The 21,222-nt window shown below is 38.4% G+C and overlaps 1 protein-coding gene across 26 annotated transcripts in view; it reads right to left on the reverse strand.

Moving 5' to 3' along the window:
• KIF1B (kinesin family member 1B) overlaps positions 1-21,222 on the reverse strand; it is a 90,684-nt gene that overhangs the window by 38,602 nt on the left and 30,860 nt on the right. For 7 of the 26 annotated variants that reach the window (XM_026862434.1, XM_026862437.1, XM_026862446.1 and 4 more), the window contains 10 exons: positions 19,770-19,981; positions 18,607-18,686; positions 17,149-17,224; positions 15,892-15,954; positions 14,576-14,638; positions 13,988-14,067; positions 12,513-12,619; positions 11,960-12,043; positions 10,341-10,521; positions 9,865-9,937 (listed from right to left, as the gene is read on the reverse strand). In XM_026862434.1, coding sequence (XP_026718235.1) covers positions 9,865-9,937; positions 10,341-10,521; positions 11,960-12,043; positions 12,513-12,619; positions 13,988-14,067; positions 14,576-14,638; positions 15,892-15,954; positions 17,149-17,224; positions 18,607-18,686; positions 19,770-19,981 — 1,019 coding nt within the window. Of the gene's footprint in view, positions 1-582; positions 5,687-9,864; positions 9,938-10,340; positions 10,522-11,959; positions 12,044-12,512; positions 12,620-13,987; positions 14,068-14,575; positions 14,639-15,891; positions 15,955-17,148; positions 17,225-18,606; positions 18,687-19,769; positions 19,982-21,222 lie in introns of those variants that run through there. The other 19 variants (XM_026862449.1, XM_026862459.1, XM_026862457.1 and 16 more) reach the window with 5 other exon arrangements.

A 21,222-nucleotide genomic window follows, 5' to 3' on the forward strand; every position in this document is an offset into this window, starting at 1 on the left:
AAAAAAAAAAAAAAAAAAAAAAAAAAAAAAATCATAGACTAGACCAAGCTTTTTAAGATCAGACTGGAAAAGCTTTTTAAGTGAAACACTGTAGGTAACAACTCAGATTCTCTGAATCTACGCGATGTCTGCAGAGGTAGTGCAGTGTGTGTGACCCCCTCCTGGATCTGAGGTATACAAAAAAGTCAGATTCTTTTGTCTTCAGTGAGCAAAGAGGGAACAGCCAGCTCTGCATTTTCTTCCAGAACTCAGATAAATGGCACACAAGATGGTACAATGGGACAGCACTGAAGAGGAGTATGGCCTCTATCCCCTTGTGCTATAAAAAGCGCTTTTTTTAATCTTGTGGGGTATTTTAAAATTTAAATAAACTATGCTATGGTCTATACAAATCTGCATAGGCTGCTTTTCACAAAACAGCAGAAAAATCAGGCTGGACAGACTTAGAAAAATCAGACTGAGGAACAATTAAAGGAACCTTTTTAACTCTGCTAGAATAATACCAGCCCCAACACAAAAAATAAAATCAGGACAAGCCTGCAATCAAATTTCATTTCCATTTCACTGAGACAACTCTGACACTTACAAGAGTATTTCACCATTTATTGAAAGAGCACTTGTTACAATACAAACCAGTTCTGCTTTTCACAAGGCAGATGCTTGCTCTTAAGACAATCCAAAACTTGTTTTTTCTTAAACAATGGACAGATCTGAAAATCCCAGTTAATTCAAAGGCAGCTCACTGCTTTCTTTACAGTACAAATGGGTACACAGCATAGATTTCTCGTGTGGCAGCTCTCGAAGAGGTTCAGTGGGAAGTATCAGAGTCAAATTTCAACATATAAAGGCTAAAGAAAAAATTTCAACATATAAAGGATAGAAGACAAACAATGAGGGAGATATTGAAACTATGCTGAATGTACTGGTAAAAATAGCAATCCTCTAATCTGACAGATCCTTACATTCAGATTGCTTGAGAAAGGATGCTGAAGTCAATCAAAGGAGCATTAGTGACATGCATTTCCCCCACCTCACGCCCCCAAATCCACGTGTCCCTAGTGAGTCCTAAAGGATATTTAAGGAATCACCACCAAGGCCCAGGTGGATACAAGCCAGCTGTCAAAGCACACAGCACATCAGCACTTAGCAATGGCAATTAAGCTTACTAAGACAGCACTCCCATCATGGATGCCACACTTGCATTAACCTGAAAGCTTTTCCACACATTCCTTTATGGAAGCAGCTGTATTACTCTTCATTAGCTCCATTAATACAGGATTTGAAGTGAGACGTGTGTCTATTTCTGAAGAGTGCAAGGGAGATTCATGAGTACTCACACTGCTTCCCTTATGAGGCATTAATTAATATTCAATTCTTAAAGTGGGCAATTATTTTTATAAGATTTTTTTTTCAAGTTTCATTTCTGTACTATGCTCCTAAAAGCCAGGAAAAAAACTGCTTCCTCTGAGCAGACTGCACTCCATTTTGACATTGACTATCCTTTTTCTTTTTTGTGAAATCATAAAATAACAGAATAGGCTGTTTTTCTAGTGCTGCACTAGAGCAGTGGGGTAAGACAAGACTGATGGCAACCTATTGTTCATCGTCACCACCACCCAGGCATTTACAGATATTTCTTCTTAGATTTTTAAGCTGAAATAAAGTTGGCAAAAACTTTTTAGTGTCTAGCGTTAAAATATCAAGTAGCAGGAGTTTTTAATCTCGTGTCAGTACATGTAGTTGGATGGACTTCGAAATTAACTCCATGTTCAATCACGTGGTGATTTCACACAGGCAGCCACAAGCCTCAACAAAAATGGGACACAAGATAAAATTGGTTTGGTCTTCTCTCATGACCTATCCCATGCAGACAACTGCTTGGCTTTCATATTCCTATAGAATTGAGAGGATTTTCTCGAGCATGCATTTTTAAGAGTCCAAGCCTTCTGAGGATGTGAAAGGACTCATTATTCTTGATATGCACAAAATCAAAGTGCAATGCACTACTAAATCAGGATTCTAAAATAAAGGCAACAGCAAAAAATTATTTGCAGCCCAAAACTCATTTTGCAATTCTGACTCAAGCTCAAAGAAAGTATTGCTCATTTACAAGGCTTCTTTTCCTTAAGAATCAAGACATTTTTGGACATGATGCTTTATTTCCTTCGTTCAAGTAGGCCAAAGCATGAGACAAATGCAAGTTACAAAGCCATTATTTGGACACAAAATTAAACCTGCCATAAGAAAAATGTCCCAGAGTGATGGGACTAACTCGTGCTTTTAGGACAGTTAGAGGACTGTCTCTCCTCCATCAGAGGGCCAGTATCCTATCAGTAACACGTGTGCAGAGATTTACGAGTTGACACTTGATCAACTGATACATAAAGAGTGCATGGCTGCCCCATAACGTGTTGCACCCAGCACCTACACCATGTGCAGTTGGGGGGGGCAGGGGGGGGAAAGTAGAACGGGAAAGGGAAACAAGATGGAAAGTAGCTTGAGGCACTTCCTACTCATCTACAGCTATGCTGAAACACGCACAAGTTACAATGACCAGTAGGGCTTCTATTTTATCGAAAAAATAAGCAACCTCAAGTCAATTAAGGATATTTGTGCAAAACTGTACAAATCACTTAACTGTACAGATACACTGCAAATGGACCTATCTTACCAAATGTGGTACAGTAGCCAATTTTGTTTTTAAAATCGTATTCAAGTTAAATTTAAAAGTAAAATAACTCCTCAAAGCTTTAAATTGGCTTATGCTTAAGTCCACAGATTTTCAGAAGTAAGCGCAATTTTGTCTTGCACTTTAAGAAACTCAGTAAAAAGTGGATAATTAAAATTGGGACTATCCAATTGAGATAAAACCCCAAGCTCATAAAGCCAATTCCTTAATCAATAGCTTTTTTGTCATTTGCTTGAAACAATCTGAAATAGGGATTGCAAGCATTTGTTTTCATATCAAAGTAGATATTAAAAATTTTAACTTGCATTTTGAGTGTGTGGAGAAGGAAAATGAATCTTATTTTCTCCTGAAAGTGACCTTCTCCTTTATTAAACAAGTCTTGAAACAGAGGTTTATCCAAGACCAGAGGCACTAACATGAGGTATCACATTAAGATGAAACAGTTCAATTCTCCTATCTTTGAGGAGAATTCAACCAATTCAAAGTAGTGATTTATAAATCTTTATAAGGATAACTATTTCAGGAACATCTCCCAGACTCATGCCTGAGAAAGCTGAAAACACAAAATAAAAATTTAGCTTTTTGAGGCTTCTTCCTGCACCAGAGTGCCAAAAAAATCCTAGACCCTTTCCACAGTTTCTGTATAATAATTAAAAACTATTCTATTTAGAGATACAATGGGAATTAGAAAAAGCTTATTTCCAAAGTATTGCTTCAGCAATATATATATATTCTGACATAAAATTCCATTCAGGCAGGTTTAACTGTCTCAGCAATTTCATACCACTAACTAAGAACTTAAGCAGAAGGAGAAAAGACATCTCCTACTCAAGGAGCAGGACTGTTGTGACCCAATAGCTCTTCTTAATTTCTCTATTAAAAAAAAGCCACATATCTTGTCAGCCGACAACTTTTGGTTTATAGATTATTATTACTATTAAGAAATTGAGTTAAGAATGGAAAATATTGTTCAGAAGAGCCAGATCAATTTAAAAACAGATGGTCAGTTTCCTTACTGCTATGAAAAAGGTCACAAAGAAACATTCAATGCTATAAACTAAATTCCTCTTTTGATTGTCTACATAAAACACAGGAGGAAGGTAGCACTTTGTAAGTTCTGGACAATATTTTCAGCATTAGAAAAATACTCCAAGACACACACAAAAAATAGGGTAAATGAGCTAGCAGGGGAGTTCTCCCCTCCACATCCTTCCCTCCAAGTCTTCTAGTCTATGAAAAAAAAAAAGTTCTTACAATTTTTCAAAATGTTCTTCCAATCACTGTTGTTAAAACTGCAACAAAAAGTCACATGCAAACTGAACGGGCTGAAGGGCCAGTACCTTGTGTTTGTACATCGAATTGCTCGAGTTCTACCTGGCCAAACAAAACCCAAGACACAAGCAAAGCCAATCCTGGCTGTTTCTCAACGATAAGCCAGAACTGCCCCTGCTTCCCTCCTCCCCCAGACTACTCTTGGCCAACTAATCATACTGTAGTTTCTCTGCCCGCTTTGAGGTTGGGTGCTGAGAACTGGCGCCTCATCCGTGGGGGCGTCACAAACTGGTTATAGTGGTGAAGCCGGTCAGTCTGTTTTGGGTGGGAGTTAGCTGTATTGCCTTCTGCACTGCCTCCATTGTTGTGATTGCAGTAAGGTTGGCGGTGCTGGTGGATGTGGCGTTTTTGCTGGAAAGTCTGCAGGTCTGGATTCTGCTGCCCGCTGTACGAGTGCAATGATTCGGATGAGCCCGATGTCTGACGCCGCAAGGTTTTTTGAGAGCCATTATTGAGAGAATTGCTTCTCCAGCGCAACTGAGGTGATGATGGCTGCTGCTGACTGCTAGGCTGTGACTGTGTGTTTAACTGCTGCCGGTTAATTTGGATATTATCTTGATTCCTTTGGGGGCCATAAAGATTCCACAGCTGCTGAGGGTCTTTAGAAGCAGCTCTACTTTCTTTTTCTTTGTTTTCCTCTTTGTTCTTATCATCTTCTTTTGGAATTCTAACCTCAATAACTTCATCCTCTGTGATAATGATATGGGTGCCTGGACTCCATGAGTTCCTATGTTTGGGATTGCTTTTGAACGGAAACCGGGGCTTGCGATTTTCAGGTGGAATAAATCGGTGAGGCATATTTTGTCGACGAAGCTGTTTTGCTATTTCCTGCTGCTGCAGATTTTTAAAGCGAATCTGTTCTTGCCTCATCCAACGTAATCGCCCACGTCTGAAAGCTGGATCACCTGCCATTAACTGAGAAACACGCTCCTCTTTAGCAAGATCATCATTCTCACTTCTTTTCAAGTCATCTGTGGCCTTCTTATCCATATCCACCGCACTGGCAGAGTTTGGAGACTTCGCATTTGCTATGGTTGACTGAGCTTTCTCTGGAGACCCTATCAGAGGCAAAACCTTCTCCATTTTTAGCATCTTATTTCTAAGAACTTTTATCTCTTCATCCTTCATGTTGTTCTGTTTCTTCACTTCTTGCAAAATATCTTCCAATTTGTCTATATGCACCTTAAGGTCATCCACATCAGTTATTCCTTTACCATTGGCCATAACATCTTCAATTTTCTCATCTCCAACTCCTACTGTATCCCAGACATCACGAGCAACAGCTCGCCATGATTCACGCTCATTTGGATCTTTTTTCCCATACATGGCACAAAGCTCTTTCATTTTAACAATGGCCAGAGCCTCAATCTCCTGCCTAGTGTGCCTGAAGTCATTGAGTGCTACCTCATAGCATATCTCTTTCACAGCCTGAATCTTTAAGTCTGAGATGGTAACCCATTTGGAGTCTTTGCTAAGGCGTCGACGCTGGGGTATCTGGTACATTTTAATAGGCTCTCGTTTCTTCCCACTGCTGGGGAGGCCACACTTTTTTACAATGGTTTGGAGCTTGCTGGGGGGCAGCTTCTCTCTCAGGGAAGTGATCAGTCTCCAACTCTCCTCACACGATCTCTTGTCCGAATCATCCCCACTATCAGAGTCTGCATCCTTTGGAAAAACAAAAATCAAGAAGTGGCCCCAAAATAACCAAAATTAAAATTGTAAGAAAACGGAAAAGCTAAACAAGAAGTAGCAGGCAAAGAAAACTAAATCAAAAATCAAAATAGAACAAGTGATAAGGAAGTCCCCTGAAGACTGAGTGTTAGGACATTAAAACGTATCTTCAAGAGTCATGGACTGTCAAACTGGAGCTCTTCACTAAATTAAGATTAGCATTATATTTAAAAGTCTTGTCAACTCAAAATAGCAGATAATCTAGATTCTTCCCTCCCAATCCCTTCTGAAATCTTTAAACAGATCAACTAAGCCCAAGTTCCTGATCAAAAAAAAAATTAAAAACCAAGTGTAAACTACACTTCACACATGCTACAAAGTCATGCAAATCCCCGCCACACACATTTGCCTTGGTGACTGCTGTTGCTTCTTTCAGCAAATCCTCCCCAGGTAGGTGAACACAACAGCCATCATAGAAGATGTCATGAGCAGCCAGAGTAAGTCGGGTTAACACTGGTTAGTAACGTTGCACGTAGTTGCAGGGATGCTCAAGTTTAGAATCCACTTCACTACAATAGCAGCCAGAGAAGTGTTAGACGATAAGAAAAAATGAAACAGAGGCAGCCGAAAGGTTCAATGTTAAAAGGACTGTAAGTGCCACTATGACAGGTGAAGACAGTGGTTCATACTCCAAGACTCGCTACAAGCTAAAAGGATATCCAGAATCAGAGTTTCACAGGTGGGTTGTGGTTTGGGGTTTTTTTCCCCATTTGTCACCTTGTTGCTTAGTTTAAAGAAAACAACAAACATTAACAGTCTTGTCTGTCCGAAGAATGAGTTTCAGAAGAATGTAGCAGTAATGACTTATTTTTTTAATTGTTTTAATATGAATTCTCTATTTGATATCCTTGATTTGTCCTCTTCTCAAACCCTAGAGCCTGGAGCTTCCACACACTTGCTAAGAGTTATGCGTGTTTTGCTTCTTCATTACAAGTTTTCCACCTTTTGCTAAATGATTTTTAATGAGCAGTGCTTCAGGTTTCCATATGCTAGGAATGTTTGTTCAAGTATACTGCCTCCAGAAGTTAAGGATATCCATTATTGCTTACTGCAACCAGGAATTAAAGTCAGACTACTTTTCTTTAAAGGATTATTAAGTTAAGACATCTCTTTAACAAACAGAAAGTCTCATGGATTATTGTCATCCAAACATCTTCAATAAAACACCGCAGTCAGTCTCTAAAGAACCTCTATCTAACATCCCTGGTTTTTACAGAAAAAATTATAATACATGAGAAATCAGGAACAGTAACAGCCAGTTACTCTAAAACCAAAGGAAACCCAGGTCATGGATTCAGAACCACAGGTTCCTAGACTTAAGACTTCGGGTAGAAGACCACGAAGAATGGGGAATACAATAAATTTGGTTTGGGAATGATGAAAGGGAGTAAAAGAAATTTTTTTTCTGCCGTACGGTCAACAAGCTCCATATCCTAAGATTCACATTATTTGAGCTTCTTGTGACCTTATGCACTAGAGTATCAACTTCTGATTTAGGTCAAAATATAAGCAAAGCACTCCTTTAGAAACAGAACATAAACTCTTTGTGAGTTTAAAGCCAACAAAATTTGTGGCCTAAGGAAACAGCATCTAACAAACTGCATATTGCAGTGGAAACAGAAGATGCCCTGGAGGAAGACACTGTACAATCTACACATTCAAGGTTATGTCCAGAAAGGCAAAACACGAACTACTCAAACATTAAGTCACAAGTTCCACAGGATTATTCTTATAGGTTACAAAATTACCATATTACTACTTATGGGTAAAGCATGTCTTGCATATAAAAAGCTGATTAACAGACACTATGTGGTCACTACTACCCTGCGTGCACTCAGAGGTTAACCAGACTCGTTAATATAGGTATACACGCGCAGTCTAGTATCAAGTGGTCACTGCAACGGCATTATGACCAAGAAAACCAGGGAGATAATTTTAGCCCTATTAAACACATTATCCCATTCAATTTGTAAGAGGGGAACAATTATTTCTACTCCCTAGTAATACTAACAAGGCAAATATATATTAGTTGTAAATTTGGGAGGACAAAAACTATTATTTATCTTTTTTGTATAACACATCTAAGAAATACCCAAATTGGTTGGAATCTCAGCACAAAACCAAAACAATCAGGTAAACGGGATTAGACAGCTTCTTATATCCAAGATTATACTCCAATTTAGAACAAGATGAATATTTATATTTCAATATCAGTCTTACATAGCAGTAAGTTAGAGAACCTGATATTGCAGCTGGATATCGCAGCAATGTAAATACTTTTAAGGTACACAAGGTGAAATGCATTCCCACATTTCCTAATCATTAGTCAACTACTGTGTATGAATGCATTAATCCTGTCCATTCCAGACCCTGCATACAGTGACACAGAAATGACGAGATGGGTTAAGAGTTTTGCTGTCATCTGAAATATTCTTATTAAGCATTGCGATAAGCAGGCTACTGCTTAACAGACCAGTGATTTAAATTGATATGAACCCTCACAACTAGGAAAGGCGTCCTTAAGGAACTACATTGGTAATGCATGTAGGATAGTCTTCCGCCTTTGCCCACTAACTGACATCAGCAAAACCAAAACAATCTTAAAGATATCAGCAACTTTATTACAGTATTAAACAACCTGCTATCTAAAGAACCTTCCCTTAATCTTAAATATATGAGGAAAGAAATTCCCTTCACAACAGTTACAAACACAGCCTTACTTGAAGCAGCCCTCCAGACAGCCAATTCTCACCTCTTTAATTCATACAATAGATTAGTTTATGCCCATCAGCTAAAATTTAAGGGAGGGAATTCCATTACTTGCATCTCCCCTGACGCACAGGCAAACCTTACTCAATACTCAAAACTATTTTTACTTTGACATTGAATTGATTTTTGCCATACTACTTTCAGCTGCACAAATTTCAACTATAAAATTGCAGAGGTGAAACGTATTATTAGTGACATCTTAACTTGCTTTCTCAACTAAGTGTTGCTTTGGTTCAAAGTCTGCAGCCACTCCTCTCCATCCAAGAAATTAGTCCATTACGATAAAATAATTAAGAGATGCAGAAGTCTTTAACTGTGTAATATAATTTTAAAAAATAGATTCTACCTATGGAAGCCACAGTACTTTGCTCCATTCTGGTTTGGGGAGGAGGGGAAGAGCTTTACAGTTTAAAACCCAGCATGCATTTAGCGCACAGTTTTCACTGTTCTCAAACTAATACTACAAGTGAATTATGATTTCGAAATTTTTATTAGAATTCAGGCACAATTATGGCTAAAAGACAACCCAATGTAGTTAAAGCAGAATCAGGAGACTCAAATTTCTTAAGGAAATCTAGATTTCATTCCTGGGCTTGGTCTTGTTTTTAAAATTCACAGGGTGCTTGAAGACTCCATGCATTTTTATTTGTAATGCACTTCAGAAGATATTTGTTGGGTGAAGACTGAAGTCTTCCTATATCAGACTTAATTTATCAGACTTTCTATTTAAGAAATAGGTGGGAAGGTGGAATTCCCATTGTTCTGAACAAGTTAAATTCCCTTTGCACACTGCTCCCTAGTCATAAGCCCACCATTGCCATGTGTACCATTAAGACCCTTACAAGGAACTCCATGCAGGGGAGGGAGAAGGGTTAAAACATGCACAATGCAGCAAGATTTTCAGACATCATTCAAAATAATAAACCTAGCACATCAGTGTTCTAGGAATCTCTTTGGCAGCACAAAATTAGTATGTTCTGGTGATCCAAGACAAAAAAATAAAGGCAAACATCCCAAGAAGTAGCTGTTTAGACTACTGAAAAGGAACTTCAAAAAAAACCACAGAGCATAGAAATGCCCTTCTTACAGGTTAACTTGCAAGAAATCGAACCTGTCCCAACAAGAACTGATTAAAGCCTCTTCATGGTCAATTACAACCTCTGAATTCACATGAAGGAGCTCACTCACACTGATAATAATTCACTGTAGACACAAAGTATTTGAAGCAAAGGGAGAACTGCATTGTGCAGACAACCCAAGCAGGTTTCCTAGACTTTCAGATAAGCAAGGACAGGAATTACTGTTGGCCAAAGGTATAGTTAATCTGAAGTAAGGACACGTACCAGCCTTTGCTGCTCCAACAAGAGATCAGCTTCCTCCTTCTCTTTCTTATACAAAATCTCCATTTCTTGTAATCTGAAGATGAACAAAAGAACAAAATAGTCAAAGAGATCATTATTATGATGTTGGTGTTACTCTACACACACAGCCCACCAAATTACAAGATTAAAAGTCCACTTAAAAGCAACTGTTACTTGTCTATTATAGGACTATAGAAATGAAACTTCCTATAAGCTACAGTTCAGCCCTTCACCACGAGGTGTGTAGGGTCAGCAGCAGGTGCTTCCCTGTGATTTTTAAAGGAGCCAGAGCACTAAACACTGAAGTAAAATAATGAAGAAGCTTTCTGAACTTTCACAATAGGTAGCAGAGATGCTATGTGGCAGAACCTAGACTTAGGTTTTGCACAGACATCACCCAAATAACCTACAGCTGACTCCTCCTTGTTTCAGGTAGAAATTTTGAGTTATTCTGTTACCTTTTCTCCATCTCCTGCTTCATGTCAATGCCCTGCTTCTCCAGAAGCTCCCTCTGAGCAAACGTCCAGTCAACTGGCTCAGAGGGAGTCTCAGCTGATGGTGTTTTCTCTCGTTCTGCTCGTGCTTGCTCTGGATGGTTGAATCTGAAGACATGATTTTTACCCATGATTATACGATTCCCTAAAAATAGGAACAGAAGTTAGCTCTGGATTCCAAAACCATTGAAAAACATCACTGAATGATTCATCTCATCTATCCTGTTGGGTGACAGTGTAAGAAAGGACTGCCCTATAAGGATTTCTGTACACACTGAAGTTAGCTAGGTGACAAGAAAAAAAACAGAATGCCTGGTTTGTACAGAACAAGCCACTGCTGATAAGCAGTGCTCCTAGAGAAACATACCACCCTCAGGGGTCCAATCTAATATCTCAGCAGAGCTTATCAAAAACTAAAGGACAAACTTAGAGACTGACCAACAGTTGCAGTGAATAAAACACATCACTAAATCCCATTCCTCACCTCCAGTAACAGTGCCAAAACATGGGCAAAAGCCACTTGAGCAGAATTTTCTGCTTGGAAAAGCTTCAAGCACTGGAATGCATGGTGCTTACTTTTCTTTAAAAAGTGGTTTACATGTATTGATTTGACTGGAGTTATAATCAGTGTTATTTATGGATTTTACAGCTTCTTTTACACTAATGTCAGAAGAGCTGAGCTGAAGAAATCTAATACTGTTAAGTATTTGGCTAAATCCTAGAGATACATGTCCACAAAGCCTGTGACATGTGCATGACTGAAGTGAGTAAAATGCCTCTTCTCTTCCAGAGAAAATATTAATGTAGTTGAAATATTAAAATGACATTCTAGTAATTAGACCTCCAAAGTAACCAAAACTGTCCTTATCATTATAGTACTAATCTACAGGCTCTTAAAAGATGACAGAGACCATGTCTGTATTCCTCGAGTAACTCAATTATCCAGATGCAGAAGGGGGAAAAAAAAAAATCAATCTACTTTTTCTTAAAAAAACATCATGGTATTCAATATGAGCCATATGCAGGTACAAAACAACAAAGAACTGTTCTTCCTTCATTGTCCAGACTTGTGCTGAAGTCAGTACTCTTAGTTCCATGAAAATATAACTTGGTGCAAGTAATTCAGAGGTGGGGTGGTTTTGTTTGGTTGATTTTTGGTTTTTTACCAGTGGAAAAATGGGGGAGGGACACAGAAAGCACATAGCTTGACAGAGATAGGTTCAAACTCATAATTCAGGGAAGTCACTCCCTCCTAATTCTTCCCTCACATGCCTTTCTACAGGAATGTAGGGGACTGAGTGGGAAATCTAATGAGAGCAAAGAGAAGCTGTTGTACTCCTGCAGAGGGTCATATCTTAGCTTTGCCAGGAAACTGGGAATTTTCCATCAGCAACTGGCAGTCTGTCTGCTCTGTCTCACTAAGACTGCCAAGGGCAATAGGCTTGGGCAAGAATGTATTTGAATAATATCAGGGTAAGCAGAAGGACAAGCAGGATGCTGCGTGGCAGTGAATATTTTAAGTACACTTACAGCGAGTGCAGCAAAGAGTAAAGGAAAACGAACTGCTGCCAAAAGTTTCTTACCTGAACGCAACTGCACAGGCTGCACAACCCTCTTGCCATTAACATAGGTTTCTGATCGTTCACAAGGCTCCAAAGTAACAATAACTATGAAGACAACAACATGGACAAGTGAGATTTTAGAGAGCACTGCACAGCAACAGAAGTGTGCAAACCCTAGAGACTTTCTGCCTATCTTTCTGCCACTACCACCAAAACCAGATACAAGTGAAGCACTCCTTCATGCCATGCTGGTTAAAAAAAGAAATAAAGCCCCATGAGCAAATCAATACTACTGGCATCTCCACATACTGCAGTTTGAAATTATTATTCTTCCTGTTTGAATTTTCATGTTTATAGTTAACCAAGATCAGAACTTAACTCTGATACTGACTGCAGCCTGCAATTTGAAGATATTATCACTTCAATTTTCTTCCCTTAAAACTCAAGAAACAGTAAGTCAATGCCAATGGTTTTCTTGAGGTAAAAGAAACTCTCAAATGACAGTATTTCTTGGCCAACTATCAAGTGAGGAGTGAAAGATTCATCAATACTTTGCTAGGAGTAGTTTTTTTACCTTCACCATTGTTATTCCTCTCACTTCGAAAGATACAGTGTTCTTCTTTGATATGAGCCCCACTCAATACAATGTCTTGCCTTCTCTCAGCATCAGCTTGGCCAACCCTGGGTCCAATAAAAGATATTTAAAGAGCAAATCAGACACTTTCTACAACTCTGTGTAGGACAACACAGCCCAGAAATACCCTGAAAAAAAAAGTCTAAGCTATTAAGACTAGCCTTCAAGTTTAAAGGTTTAAACTAGCGCGAACTCTGCGTTGCAGAGAATCTACCAGATTTACCATGACTTGGAAGGTGACAAAAGAAAAGATCTCTCTCTTAAAACATGTAACTTAAAGAGAGAATTGAAATGTTAAACACCTCTGGGTTTAATCCATTTCCTTCGCTCTTGTGTAGCCCCTTCTCCCTTTAGCAAAGGGACACAGAAAAAAAAAAAAAAATTTGACAGGAACTTCCAGTGGCGCATTTCAGCTGGCATAGAGTGATCATCACTTCCAATAATCACCATCTGCACTTCAAAACAGGAGCAAAAATGGCTCAGGAGACTCTTGCTGAATAACTTGATGCCACAAGCAGTTTCATCCAGTTTCCAGACAGGGAGAGGTTGGCTGTATCCCTGGCACATGAAGATTTATGTCTATTCCACACTCAAATAATTGAGCAATTCTAGATACAGACAACTTAATTTTCAATCCTATGTTTAGAAACTTCTTGTTGTACTTATTACTCTACACATTTCTGACATCAGCTAGCTACTCTCAAAACTTACAATGATTTCTTAAACCCTAAGATATCCTGTGCTGAATTCTCTACAAGTTTGATATTCTTTTCAGTAGGTCCTATGCACACTGGAGTAGGACCACACAACAGCACCTGCCTGTGCACTCTTCGCCAGGAATATACAAACTAAGCAACCAGACATGGCTTAGTGCTCCAAAGATAATAAAAATCACCTTTCTTCTTCCAGATGTTTTGACAAGTTTTGGAATAAAATCCATTTTAAATTCCAAATCTGGCAATAAAATTTAATCTCATATATGTGAATGCAGAATATATTAATTATGCGGTCTAAATAATGAAGAGAACACTCATCCATATTCCAGTTGCTTTTAACAAGTACTAAGGTTTTCAATCTTCCACTCATCGAAGTCTCAAAGGTATTTTCAATAAGTTTTACTTCTTTTGTTTTCCTATATCTTAGAAGGGATATCATGCTTTCTTTTACTGCCCAAATGCAGTAACGAACTTCTTATACAGCTGAGTGACTGCAAACATTACTTTTAAAGCACAGAATCAACTTAAAAGAAAATGCATTTCTGTACGTTTTCTACCTACAGCAATCTCATGCTTCATTGGTACCTGCTAGTTGAATAGCTCAAGGCACAATTATTACTTAAACTCATGGTGTCCCCAGCATGGGGATTTGAGCAAGCAAAGAAGCAGACTTCAGAGCATATTAGAACCAATCCTCACCTAGTAATACCATCTTTGATGTAGTAAAGCAGACATTCAGACATGAGTGGATCTTCATTAAGGTTTACAAGATGAGGAGTCTGACAGAACAAAGAGAAAAGTTAATTAAGCACCAAGGATCTACTTTCAGTCTTCTTCCCACAGCTGTGGAGGATGTATATTAATCCAGCAGTTTTACTATGTATATCAAGGTCATTTCACAATGCATTTTTTCCAATATAATCTCCTGCAGTACTGAAGAGCATCACAAAGTAACAGCAGAAACAGATCAGATTGCTTAGTTATCTGAAATATCAATCACGGGAATAAAAGCTTCAGCTGGGAAAAAAAAAATTACCTGTAAAGTTTCTGTACACTTGGGTAAAGAGAAGTCCAACAGCAGAAAAGGTTGTTTCAGCAAAATTTTGAAACTGATGTGGAATCAAATTTGGCTTTTCTTGGGCAATACAGGCCAGGTGTTCATTTGGCAAAGTTTGTTAACATCAAAAGAAAATCTAAAACTACCAACGTTCTCTTGATACAAACAGCTAAAAAGCTCTTCATCTAAAGTTCTTCTAAATTTAAATCCACTACGGTCACTAAACCAACCTTCTTTGGTGAAAAAACCCCACTGGAATCAGCAAACAAGTCACAAGGCCTTGGTGTGAAAATCTAGCCAGTGAGATAGCAGTAAGCACAAGCACAAAAGAAAAGGCAAAAATGGTTAAACAGAATTAAAGAATATGATAAAAGAGAAATAAAACTGTTAATAAGCCACTTGCCCCTTTGTTACCCTTAAATAGAATAAATTTAACAAAAGGAAATAAATTTGGCTACAATTCCTTGGAAACATTGCTTCCATCAACTTACTGTCACTGCAAAAACATTTACTATCAACAGAAGCTACAAAAATTACTGGACATTCATAATGAAATTTGTCTTTGAATGACCAAGTCTGATTGTCACTTGCCCAATGAAAGATTTAACTAAAAAACAGAAAGGGAAAAAAAGACAGACACGTTTTTCACACCTAAATATATAGTGGCCACATAAAACTGCAGCTGAAGATGTCCCATGCCATCATGGTTATTCACTGCATTCAGATCAACATTTGGAGCTGTATAAAGCTCTTAAATCAAGAGAAAACTGGAGAGAAACTAAATCCCAAACATCGTCAACTGCTGTAGCACCACTATAAGTTGTACCACCTGGACACTTTGAAAATAATGCTGTACCTTATACACACGTGCTTTAGCATCCGATTTCATTTACTACACTAAATCAAAGTCTGAATATGGTTCTTTCACAGGCAACAGAGAGCTCTGTAAGAAATAAAACTCAACAACATGCAAGATGATGCTAGCAAAAGTGACTGATCCCTCATTCATCCACAGACAGTTAGGTCAACTTTCTCCTGTACAGTATTCCTCAAGCACAAGCTGAAGGATTTTTCCTGCTCCCATCTTTGATGGAGCAGAAGCAATTCAATTTCCACAATCAATTTCAAGACGTTTTCTGCCATCAAGGCAAAAGCAGCAGATACAGCAATGATTGCACAACATGATACCTTTTAATTTGTGAAGTGGGCTAAGTTTACCTTACAGAGTTCAATTTACAGCTCAGCTGGTAAAAACAAAGTGCTGTCCTAGCAGCATATGATTAGATCCATACTGGTACCTCAGAAGTGTAAAGCCTTTATGAAAATACCCTTCAATTTTCTATGTACATCTCCTAAAGTTTCACAACAGCAACCACAGTTACTAGAAGAACAACTAATGAAATTTAAGTGCAAGGATAGCAAGGAACAGAGACAGACAGGGCTAGGTCAGGAGGTTTACTTCTCCTAATAAATCCTATATGGGTAAAAATAAATACTATCTAGTACCAAAGCAACTACTAAATCCAGCTGGCATTTATACACAAACCTGATCAGCTGAAAATGCATCAAAAGAGTCATCAAAAAAAGCTGAGGGCCTCTGAGGCAAAATCTAAAAGGAGATGAGGATCCGTAACATAAGAGAAAGAAATTTAAAAAACACTCAACGACTTAGTGTCTTCACAAACCTTAGGCATTTCTGGAGTATACACCAAAAGCAAACCAGAGTTTCACCTACTCAAAACCTAACCATCTAACACTAAGAGATGGATTAAACATTTTAACCAATTCTGCTGTACTGTATTTCTGTACAGTGACTCTAGATAGGTCCCCATTTAATCTTAGATTGTTTGTTACACACCTGCACATGCAAGTTACAGCTAAAATATTACCCTGTGGTTTTTGTTGAAACATTTTTGCAATACAAGAAGGTACATTCTTTTCCTTGTACTCCAGTAATTCTGCTTTAACTCCAGCTTCCTCACTAACTTGATCATTTTATATTTATAGCACTAGTTTATGCCCTTTTCCTGCTTCTTTCAAATTTCAGGAAATAGAACTATTGACATGTACCAAAAGAAATTCTCCCCTGCATCCCCCCATGTTCAGTGGTTCATTAGATTACAATTCCTTTTTCCAAGGCGGAAGAAGGGTTAACAAAGGAATTAAAGGAAGAGCACCAAGACTTCAAAACTTTCCTGGGTATCTCAAAGAATAGGTGGAGTACATTAAGGTCACACACAGCTACTGCAGAAAATGGCCACAACAATCCAAGAGGCAGCATTTCTGTGTTACTGCCAAATTGACAGATATGCAAGGAGGCTGCAAATGCTTCTCCATGCAGCACAGATTCTTCTAAAGGAAGATACAAAAAAGCTCAACCATTTTTTGGTATCAAAAGTCTCCCTATGAACTTTTCACACTGCTCCTATTTTCATCCCTGTATTAGGCTAGAACATGATTCCCTACTTTAACAATCAGTGGAAGCTACCACAGGCAGTTCTTTCTGCAGCTCCCTAAAAGCATGAAGTATTATGTTGCATCACTTGCATGAGGAACAGCATCCAACTTTGTTATTACAAGCAAAATAATGCTTAGATGGAGAGTGTTTTGATAGATTCTAACACTAAAGCTATTTCCAAAAAGATATAGTAAAAGAAACTTACTACTAAGGGTTCAAACCTCATTTATGCTCTTCTGTATCTTACATGAATACAAGCCCTTGTGTGAATGGTATCTCCCTCAACACCCTCTCCTCCCAGCTTCATCAGCCTTCTGGAGACAAATAGTTATCAATTTTCTCTACCTTTTTAGGTGAGAAGACTCCCAGTGTTCCTCCATCTTCCCGAATGGCAACTCCCATTTCTGCCAACAATGCCTCCCTGAGAGAAAAAAGATATTTACCATATTTTAGGCTTCTTAAATAAAATAAGATCTAATGAAACTTATGTAATGAAATATATCAGACTTTCAACCAGCCTATCCATCGACTAGACAGCCAGGACTGTCACCACCTTGTAACACAATAGGGCAAGTTTCTAGAATGTAGTCCTAGAGTTTATAACCTGCAGGATGGCAACAGCAAAAATTTTACAGAGATTTAACAGCACTTGAGCGCAACCATGTATCACAAGATAAGTACATTTTAGGATATTACAGTCATTGCTTTCTTTAAGGAAGGTTAAAGTCTGTTCTAAATTTCAATATTTAATTTATGTAAAAGGATCTACCACTTTTCATTAATTTACAAAGACTTAACTGGCTTGTCCTGATCTAACAGAGGAAGTACTCTCTCCTTCTTAAGACATAAAAAGGATTGTGTTGGGTCAAACTGTTCATGTAACAAGTATTCTTGGTTTTGACAAGAGTACAACAGTGACACCAACACAGAAGAATAAGAACATGGCAAATAGTGTGATATTTTCCCCAAAGTATTATCATAATCTCCCAATTTATTCCTAAGAAAATTCCAGAATTGTGGCATTTCTTTTAAACAGATACCCAAAGTTGTTTTGCTGGTTTTGAGGTTTGGTCTTTTTTTTTTTTTAATTCAACTCATACCACCATCCACATCACACAGTAAAGACTTCCACAATTCACCTATGCATTGTGAGAACTTCCTACTTGTTTCAAATCAGCCGTCAGCCTTAAAGTCCCTTAGCTCTGTCAGTGAATAATGAATCTCTATCCACTTTCTTCGTATACCTCTCATAATTTTACGGACTGCTCAATCACATTGTTTCCAGCCAAAGACGTTCCCCTTACATATTTTTTAAGCTTTTAATATTCTAATAATTAATGCTCTGTTTGGTTGCACCCCCTTCTGACAATTATTAAGAATCTGTCTTATTGCTTTAAGACACAACTCAAACCAAAGCTGGAGTCGTTTCACAGTTTTAAATACTCTGGTATTAAAACTTACTATTTTCTGCTTAACTTTAGGGCTAGAATCATTGTAATGTAAGAGAACGGTGGGAGAAGAGCGAGCCCAGGACTCCATGCTGCTTCACAGCAGAAGCCCGTGTAGCAGTTTAGGATGTTACCTGAATTACAATGGTAAACACTAACTGTAGGAAACACAGGAAAGAACACAGCTTTCTCTCAGCATTGCCCCTACTGTTATATATATCACAAAGTTCAGTAGAATTATCACTAAGCACTATTCTGCTGTTCTATTGCTTCTGAACAGAGTAACATTCTCCATTTTCCAAACTTCTCCATTTTCTAGAGACCATCCACATTGACAGCACTTCCAATTCCTGACCTTTCCATCCTAATGGCCTCAGTTTTCCGCAGCTTTTCTTCCCATGTTTCGTTCAGCTCTGCAATGATCTTCTCAGATTCCTGTGTGAAAACCCCAGAAGCTGTTTTACTATTCTTCTCAAAGTTCTTCACATAATACACAAAGCAAGCGAAGTTTGTGCTCAGTTCTAGACCTCAAATTAATTTTGTATATAAAAAGTACTCCCAGCACTTTAAAATTCTATGTTGTCTTCCTTAATTTTATAAGGGTAAATAGCCTTGAAGGAAAGCTGAGAAAAGACAACTTCATATCTAACCACAGTCAAACTTTAATTTGAGCCACCTAAATTATTTTTCCTCTTCTCTGTTTTTTAAAATCTGATTTACAGACATCATTCAGCAACTGGATGCCAAGAACTGCAGAGACCACACTGTTATTTCCATGGCAACAGCCAGTTTCCAATAGGAAAGGGATATGCAGTGTCTGTTCCAGCCCATTCCAATCCCTGTGGCAGTGTCTCATGGACAAGACATGAGAATGAAGCATAGATTCAACACAGCCAGCTCTCCCCACTCATCCACCCATGGAGACTGGGGGGGGAGTTTCATAAAAATTAAGAAATACTTCACTGTAATGCACTTTTGATGCGGTTCAATACTATGCAGAATTGGGACAAGGCCGCTATTGTCTGGATAAAGCATGCTATTCTGTGTGCTTCACATTTTAATCTGTGGGGGCTGGGTGAATACAACAGTAGCAGGATTATTCTTCCTCCTTTTTTCAACTTTGGGGTAATTTGGTTTTCTGAAAGCCGAGTGCATTTGCTAGTCAGACTTTGTCCACACTAGTGCTGACCAAGATCTCCTGAAGTCTATACTTATGATCAAATTTTCCATAATTACCACTGCATCAGAGGACCTGTAAACAAGAATCAAGATTTTCATTTATAATTCAGTTGTCACTCCAGGCCACAATTAAATCTAAATAATCCTAACAGGAAAGCCTGTGCCAGTTTCTACTCCACCACAGTTAAGTGCCCTTTTTAAGGTGCAAGTGGGTTTCAGACAATGTCCTACAGAAGAGCATACTAGACATATTTATGAAGGAAAATTCTCCTGGGTTCACTGCTATTTAGCTTTGGAAAAGACCAAACTAATAGCCTCCTAATCTACAGCGATACCTACCTTCAAACGTTCAATTGCCTCTTCTCCTCCAGGTGTTGACATGATTCTTTCCTGTATACTGGACACAGATGTTAAGCCCACCTGACTACTGAGAGAGCAGGAGGATGGAGATGCAGTGAGGGACCCCATGGAGGCTGTGGAAAAATTGCCAGGACGTTGATTCTCGGAGGCTAGCAAGTATCTATGTTTATTGTTCTGAAAATCTTTCAAATCTGGGAGAGAGACACACAGACAGAGGGAAGGCAGAAAGATGGGAAAAAGGAAAATAGGAAAAGGGAAGGAAGAGGAAAAAGGAAAGGAAGGAAATACCAGTGTAAGAGGAAAGCATTTAAGCAGCAACAAGACAAGTTTTTTAATTTTTTAGATGGCAGTTCTGAAACAAATCTTTGAATATTAGTATCCATAACATAATAACTCAGTTCAGACCCTGAGGATTATTAGTAAGGCCTGCATCATAAACCATTTTGATCATAAAAATCTGAAAAAATGAATTACACAGCTGCCAAAAAATAAAACATCCTATTCCTAACTGAACACTGAACTGAGCACCATGGAGATGGGGAGCAGATTCAGTTCCTCATGAGATTAGTGACACTGTGGGCTGAAGTCTGAACAGACACCAACCTCTTAAACCCAGCAAAACATTCTCTTCCAGACTCCTTTAATCTAAAATGATGATTCAGTAAATCTTTATCACAGTAGTGGTTCTGCGGCTGAACCACCCAGACTACAAGGACAAAGAACTACTCCTCCTTAAACTCTCACAGGAGAGTATGTAAATCACCTGTCAGTCCATGACTGGGAGAAGAGAACACAAGTTCACAATAACATCATTATGTTACTTCGTGACCCTCATTATGGAAATCTAAGATGCCTGATCAGTGAAATATCTGATAAGGCTCTCATCCTTCAGAAAGTGCTTTAAAGCTTTTTAGTCTTAGTTTAGATGAGGAAGGCCTTAAAAACCCCAAAATTTAATAGGGCAGCTTTTGTAGCCTGGCAACCTGGAGGCCTCAAAGATGCCTCCTTGAAAGACAGAAAACAAGAAACAGGTGTATGAATGATTTAAGAACAAATATCCAAAGGCAATTTATTTTAATCTAACAGCTTCTCAGATATGTCTGTAAACCAGATCCTCAGAATAATCACACACGAAAAAAAAACCTAAAATCTTCTAACATGGAAATATCAGACAGCTAAACAGCTCAGTTTTAATAATTTTGCTAGTTTAAAATTCTATTTCAAAAACAAATCCTTTAAAATAAGTATCCTTAGGAAAGAAACAGGTCAAACCAGACCTTGCAAGTTATAAACAAGGGCTTCACACTTAGAAAAATGAGGTGCTCACCCAGACATTGCATAAATTTCCATATCCTCCTACACCTTCTCTACTCTTACCCTGAACAACTCTGCTATTGTCAGCCTTATGCCCTAGTTCACTCCACATTCAACC

This window comes from Athene cunicularia (assembly GCF_003259725.1).
Source record: "Athene cunicularia isolate RWA chromosome 21 unlocalized genomic scaffold, athCun1 chr21_part1, whole genome shotgun sequence".
NCBI classification, from domain to species: Eukaryota; Metazoa; Chordata; class Aves; order Strigiformes; family Strigidae; genus Athene; species Athene cunicularia.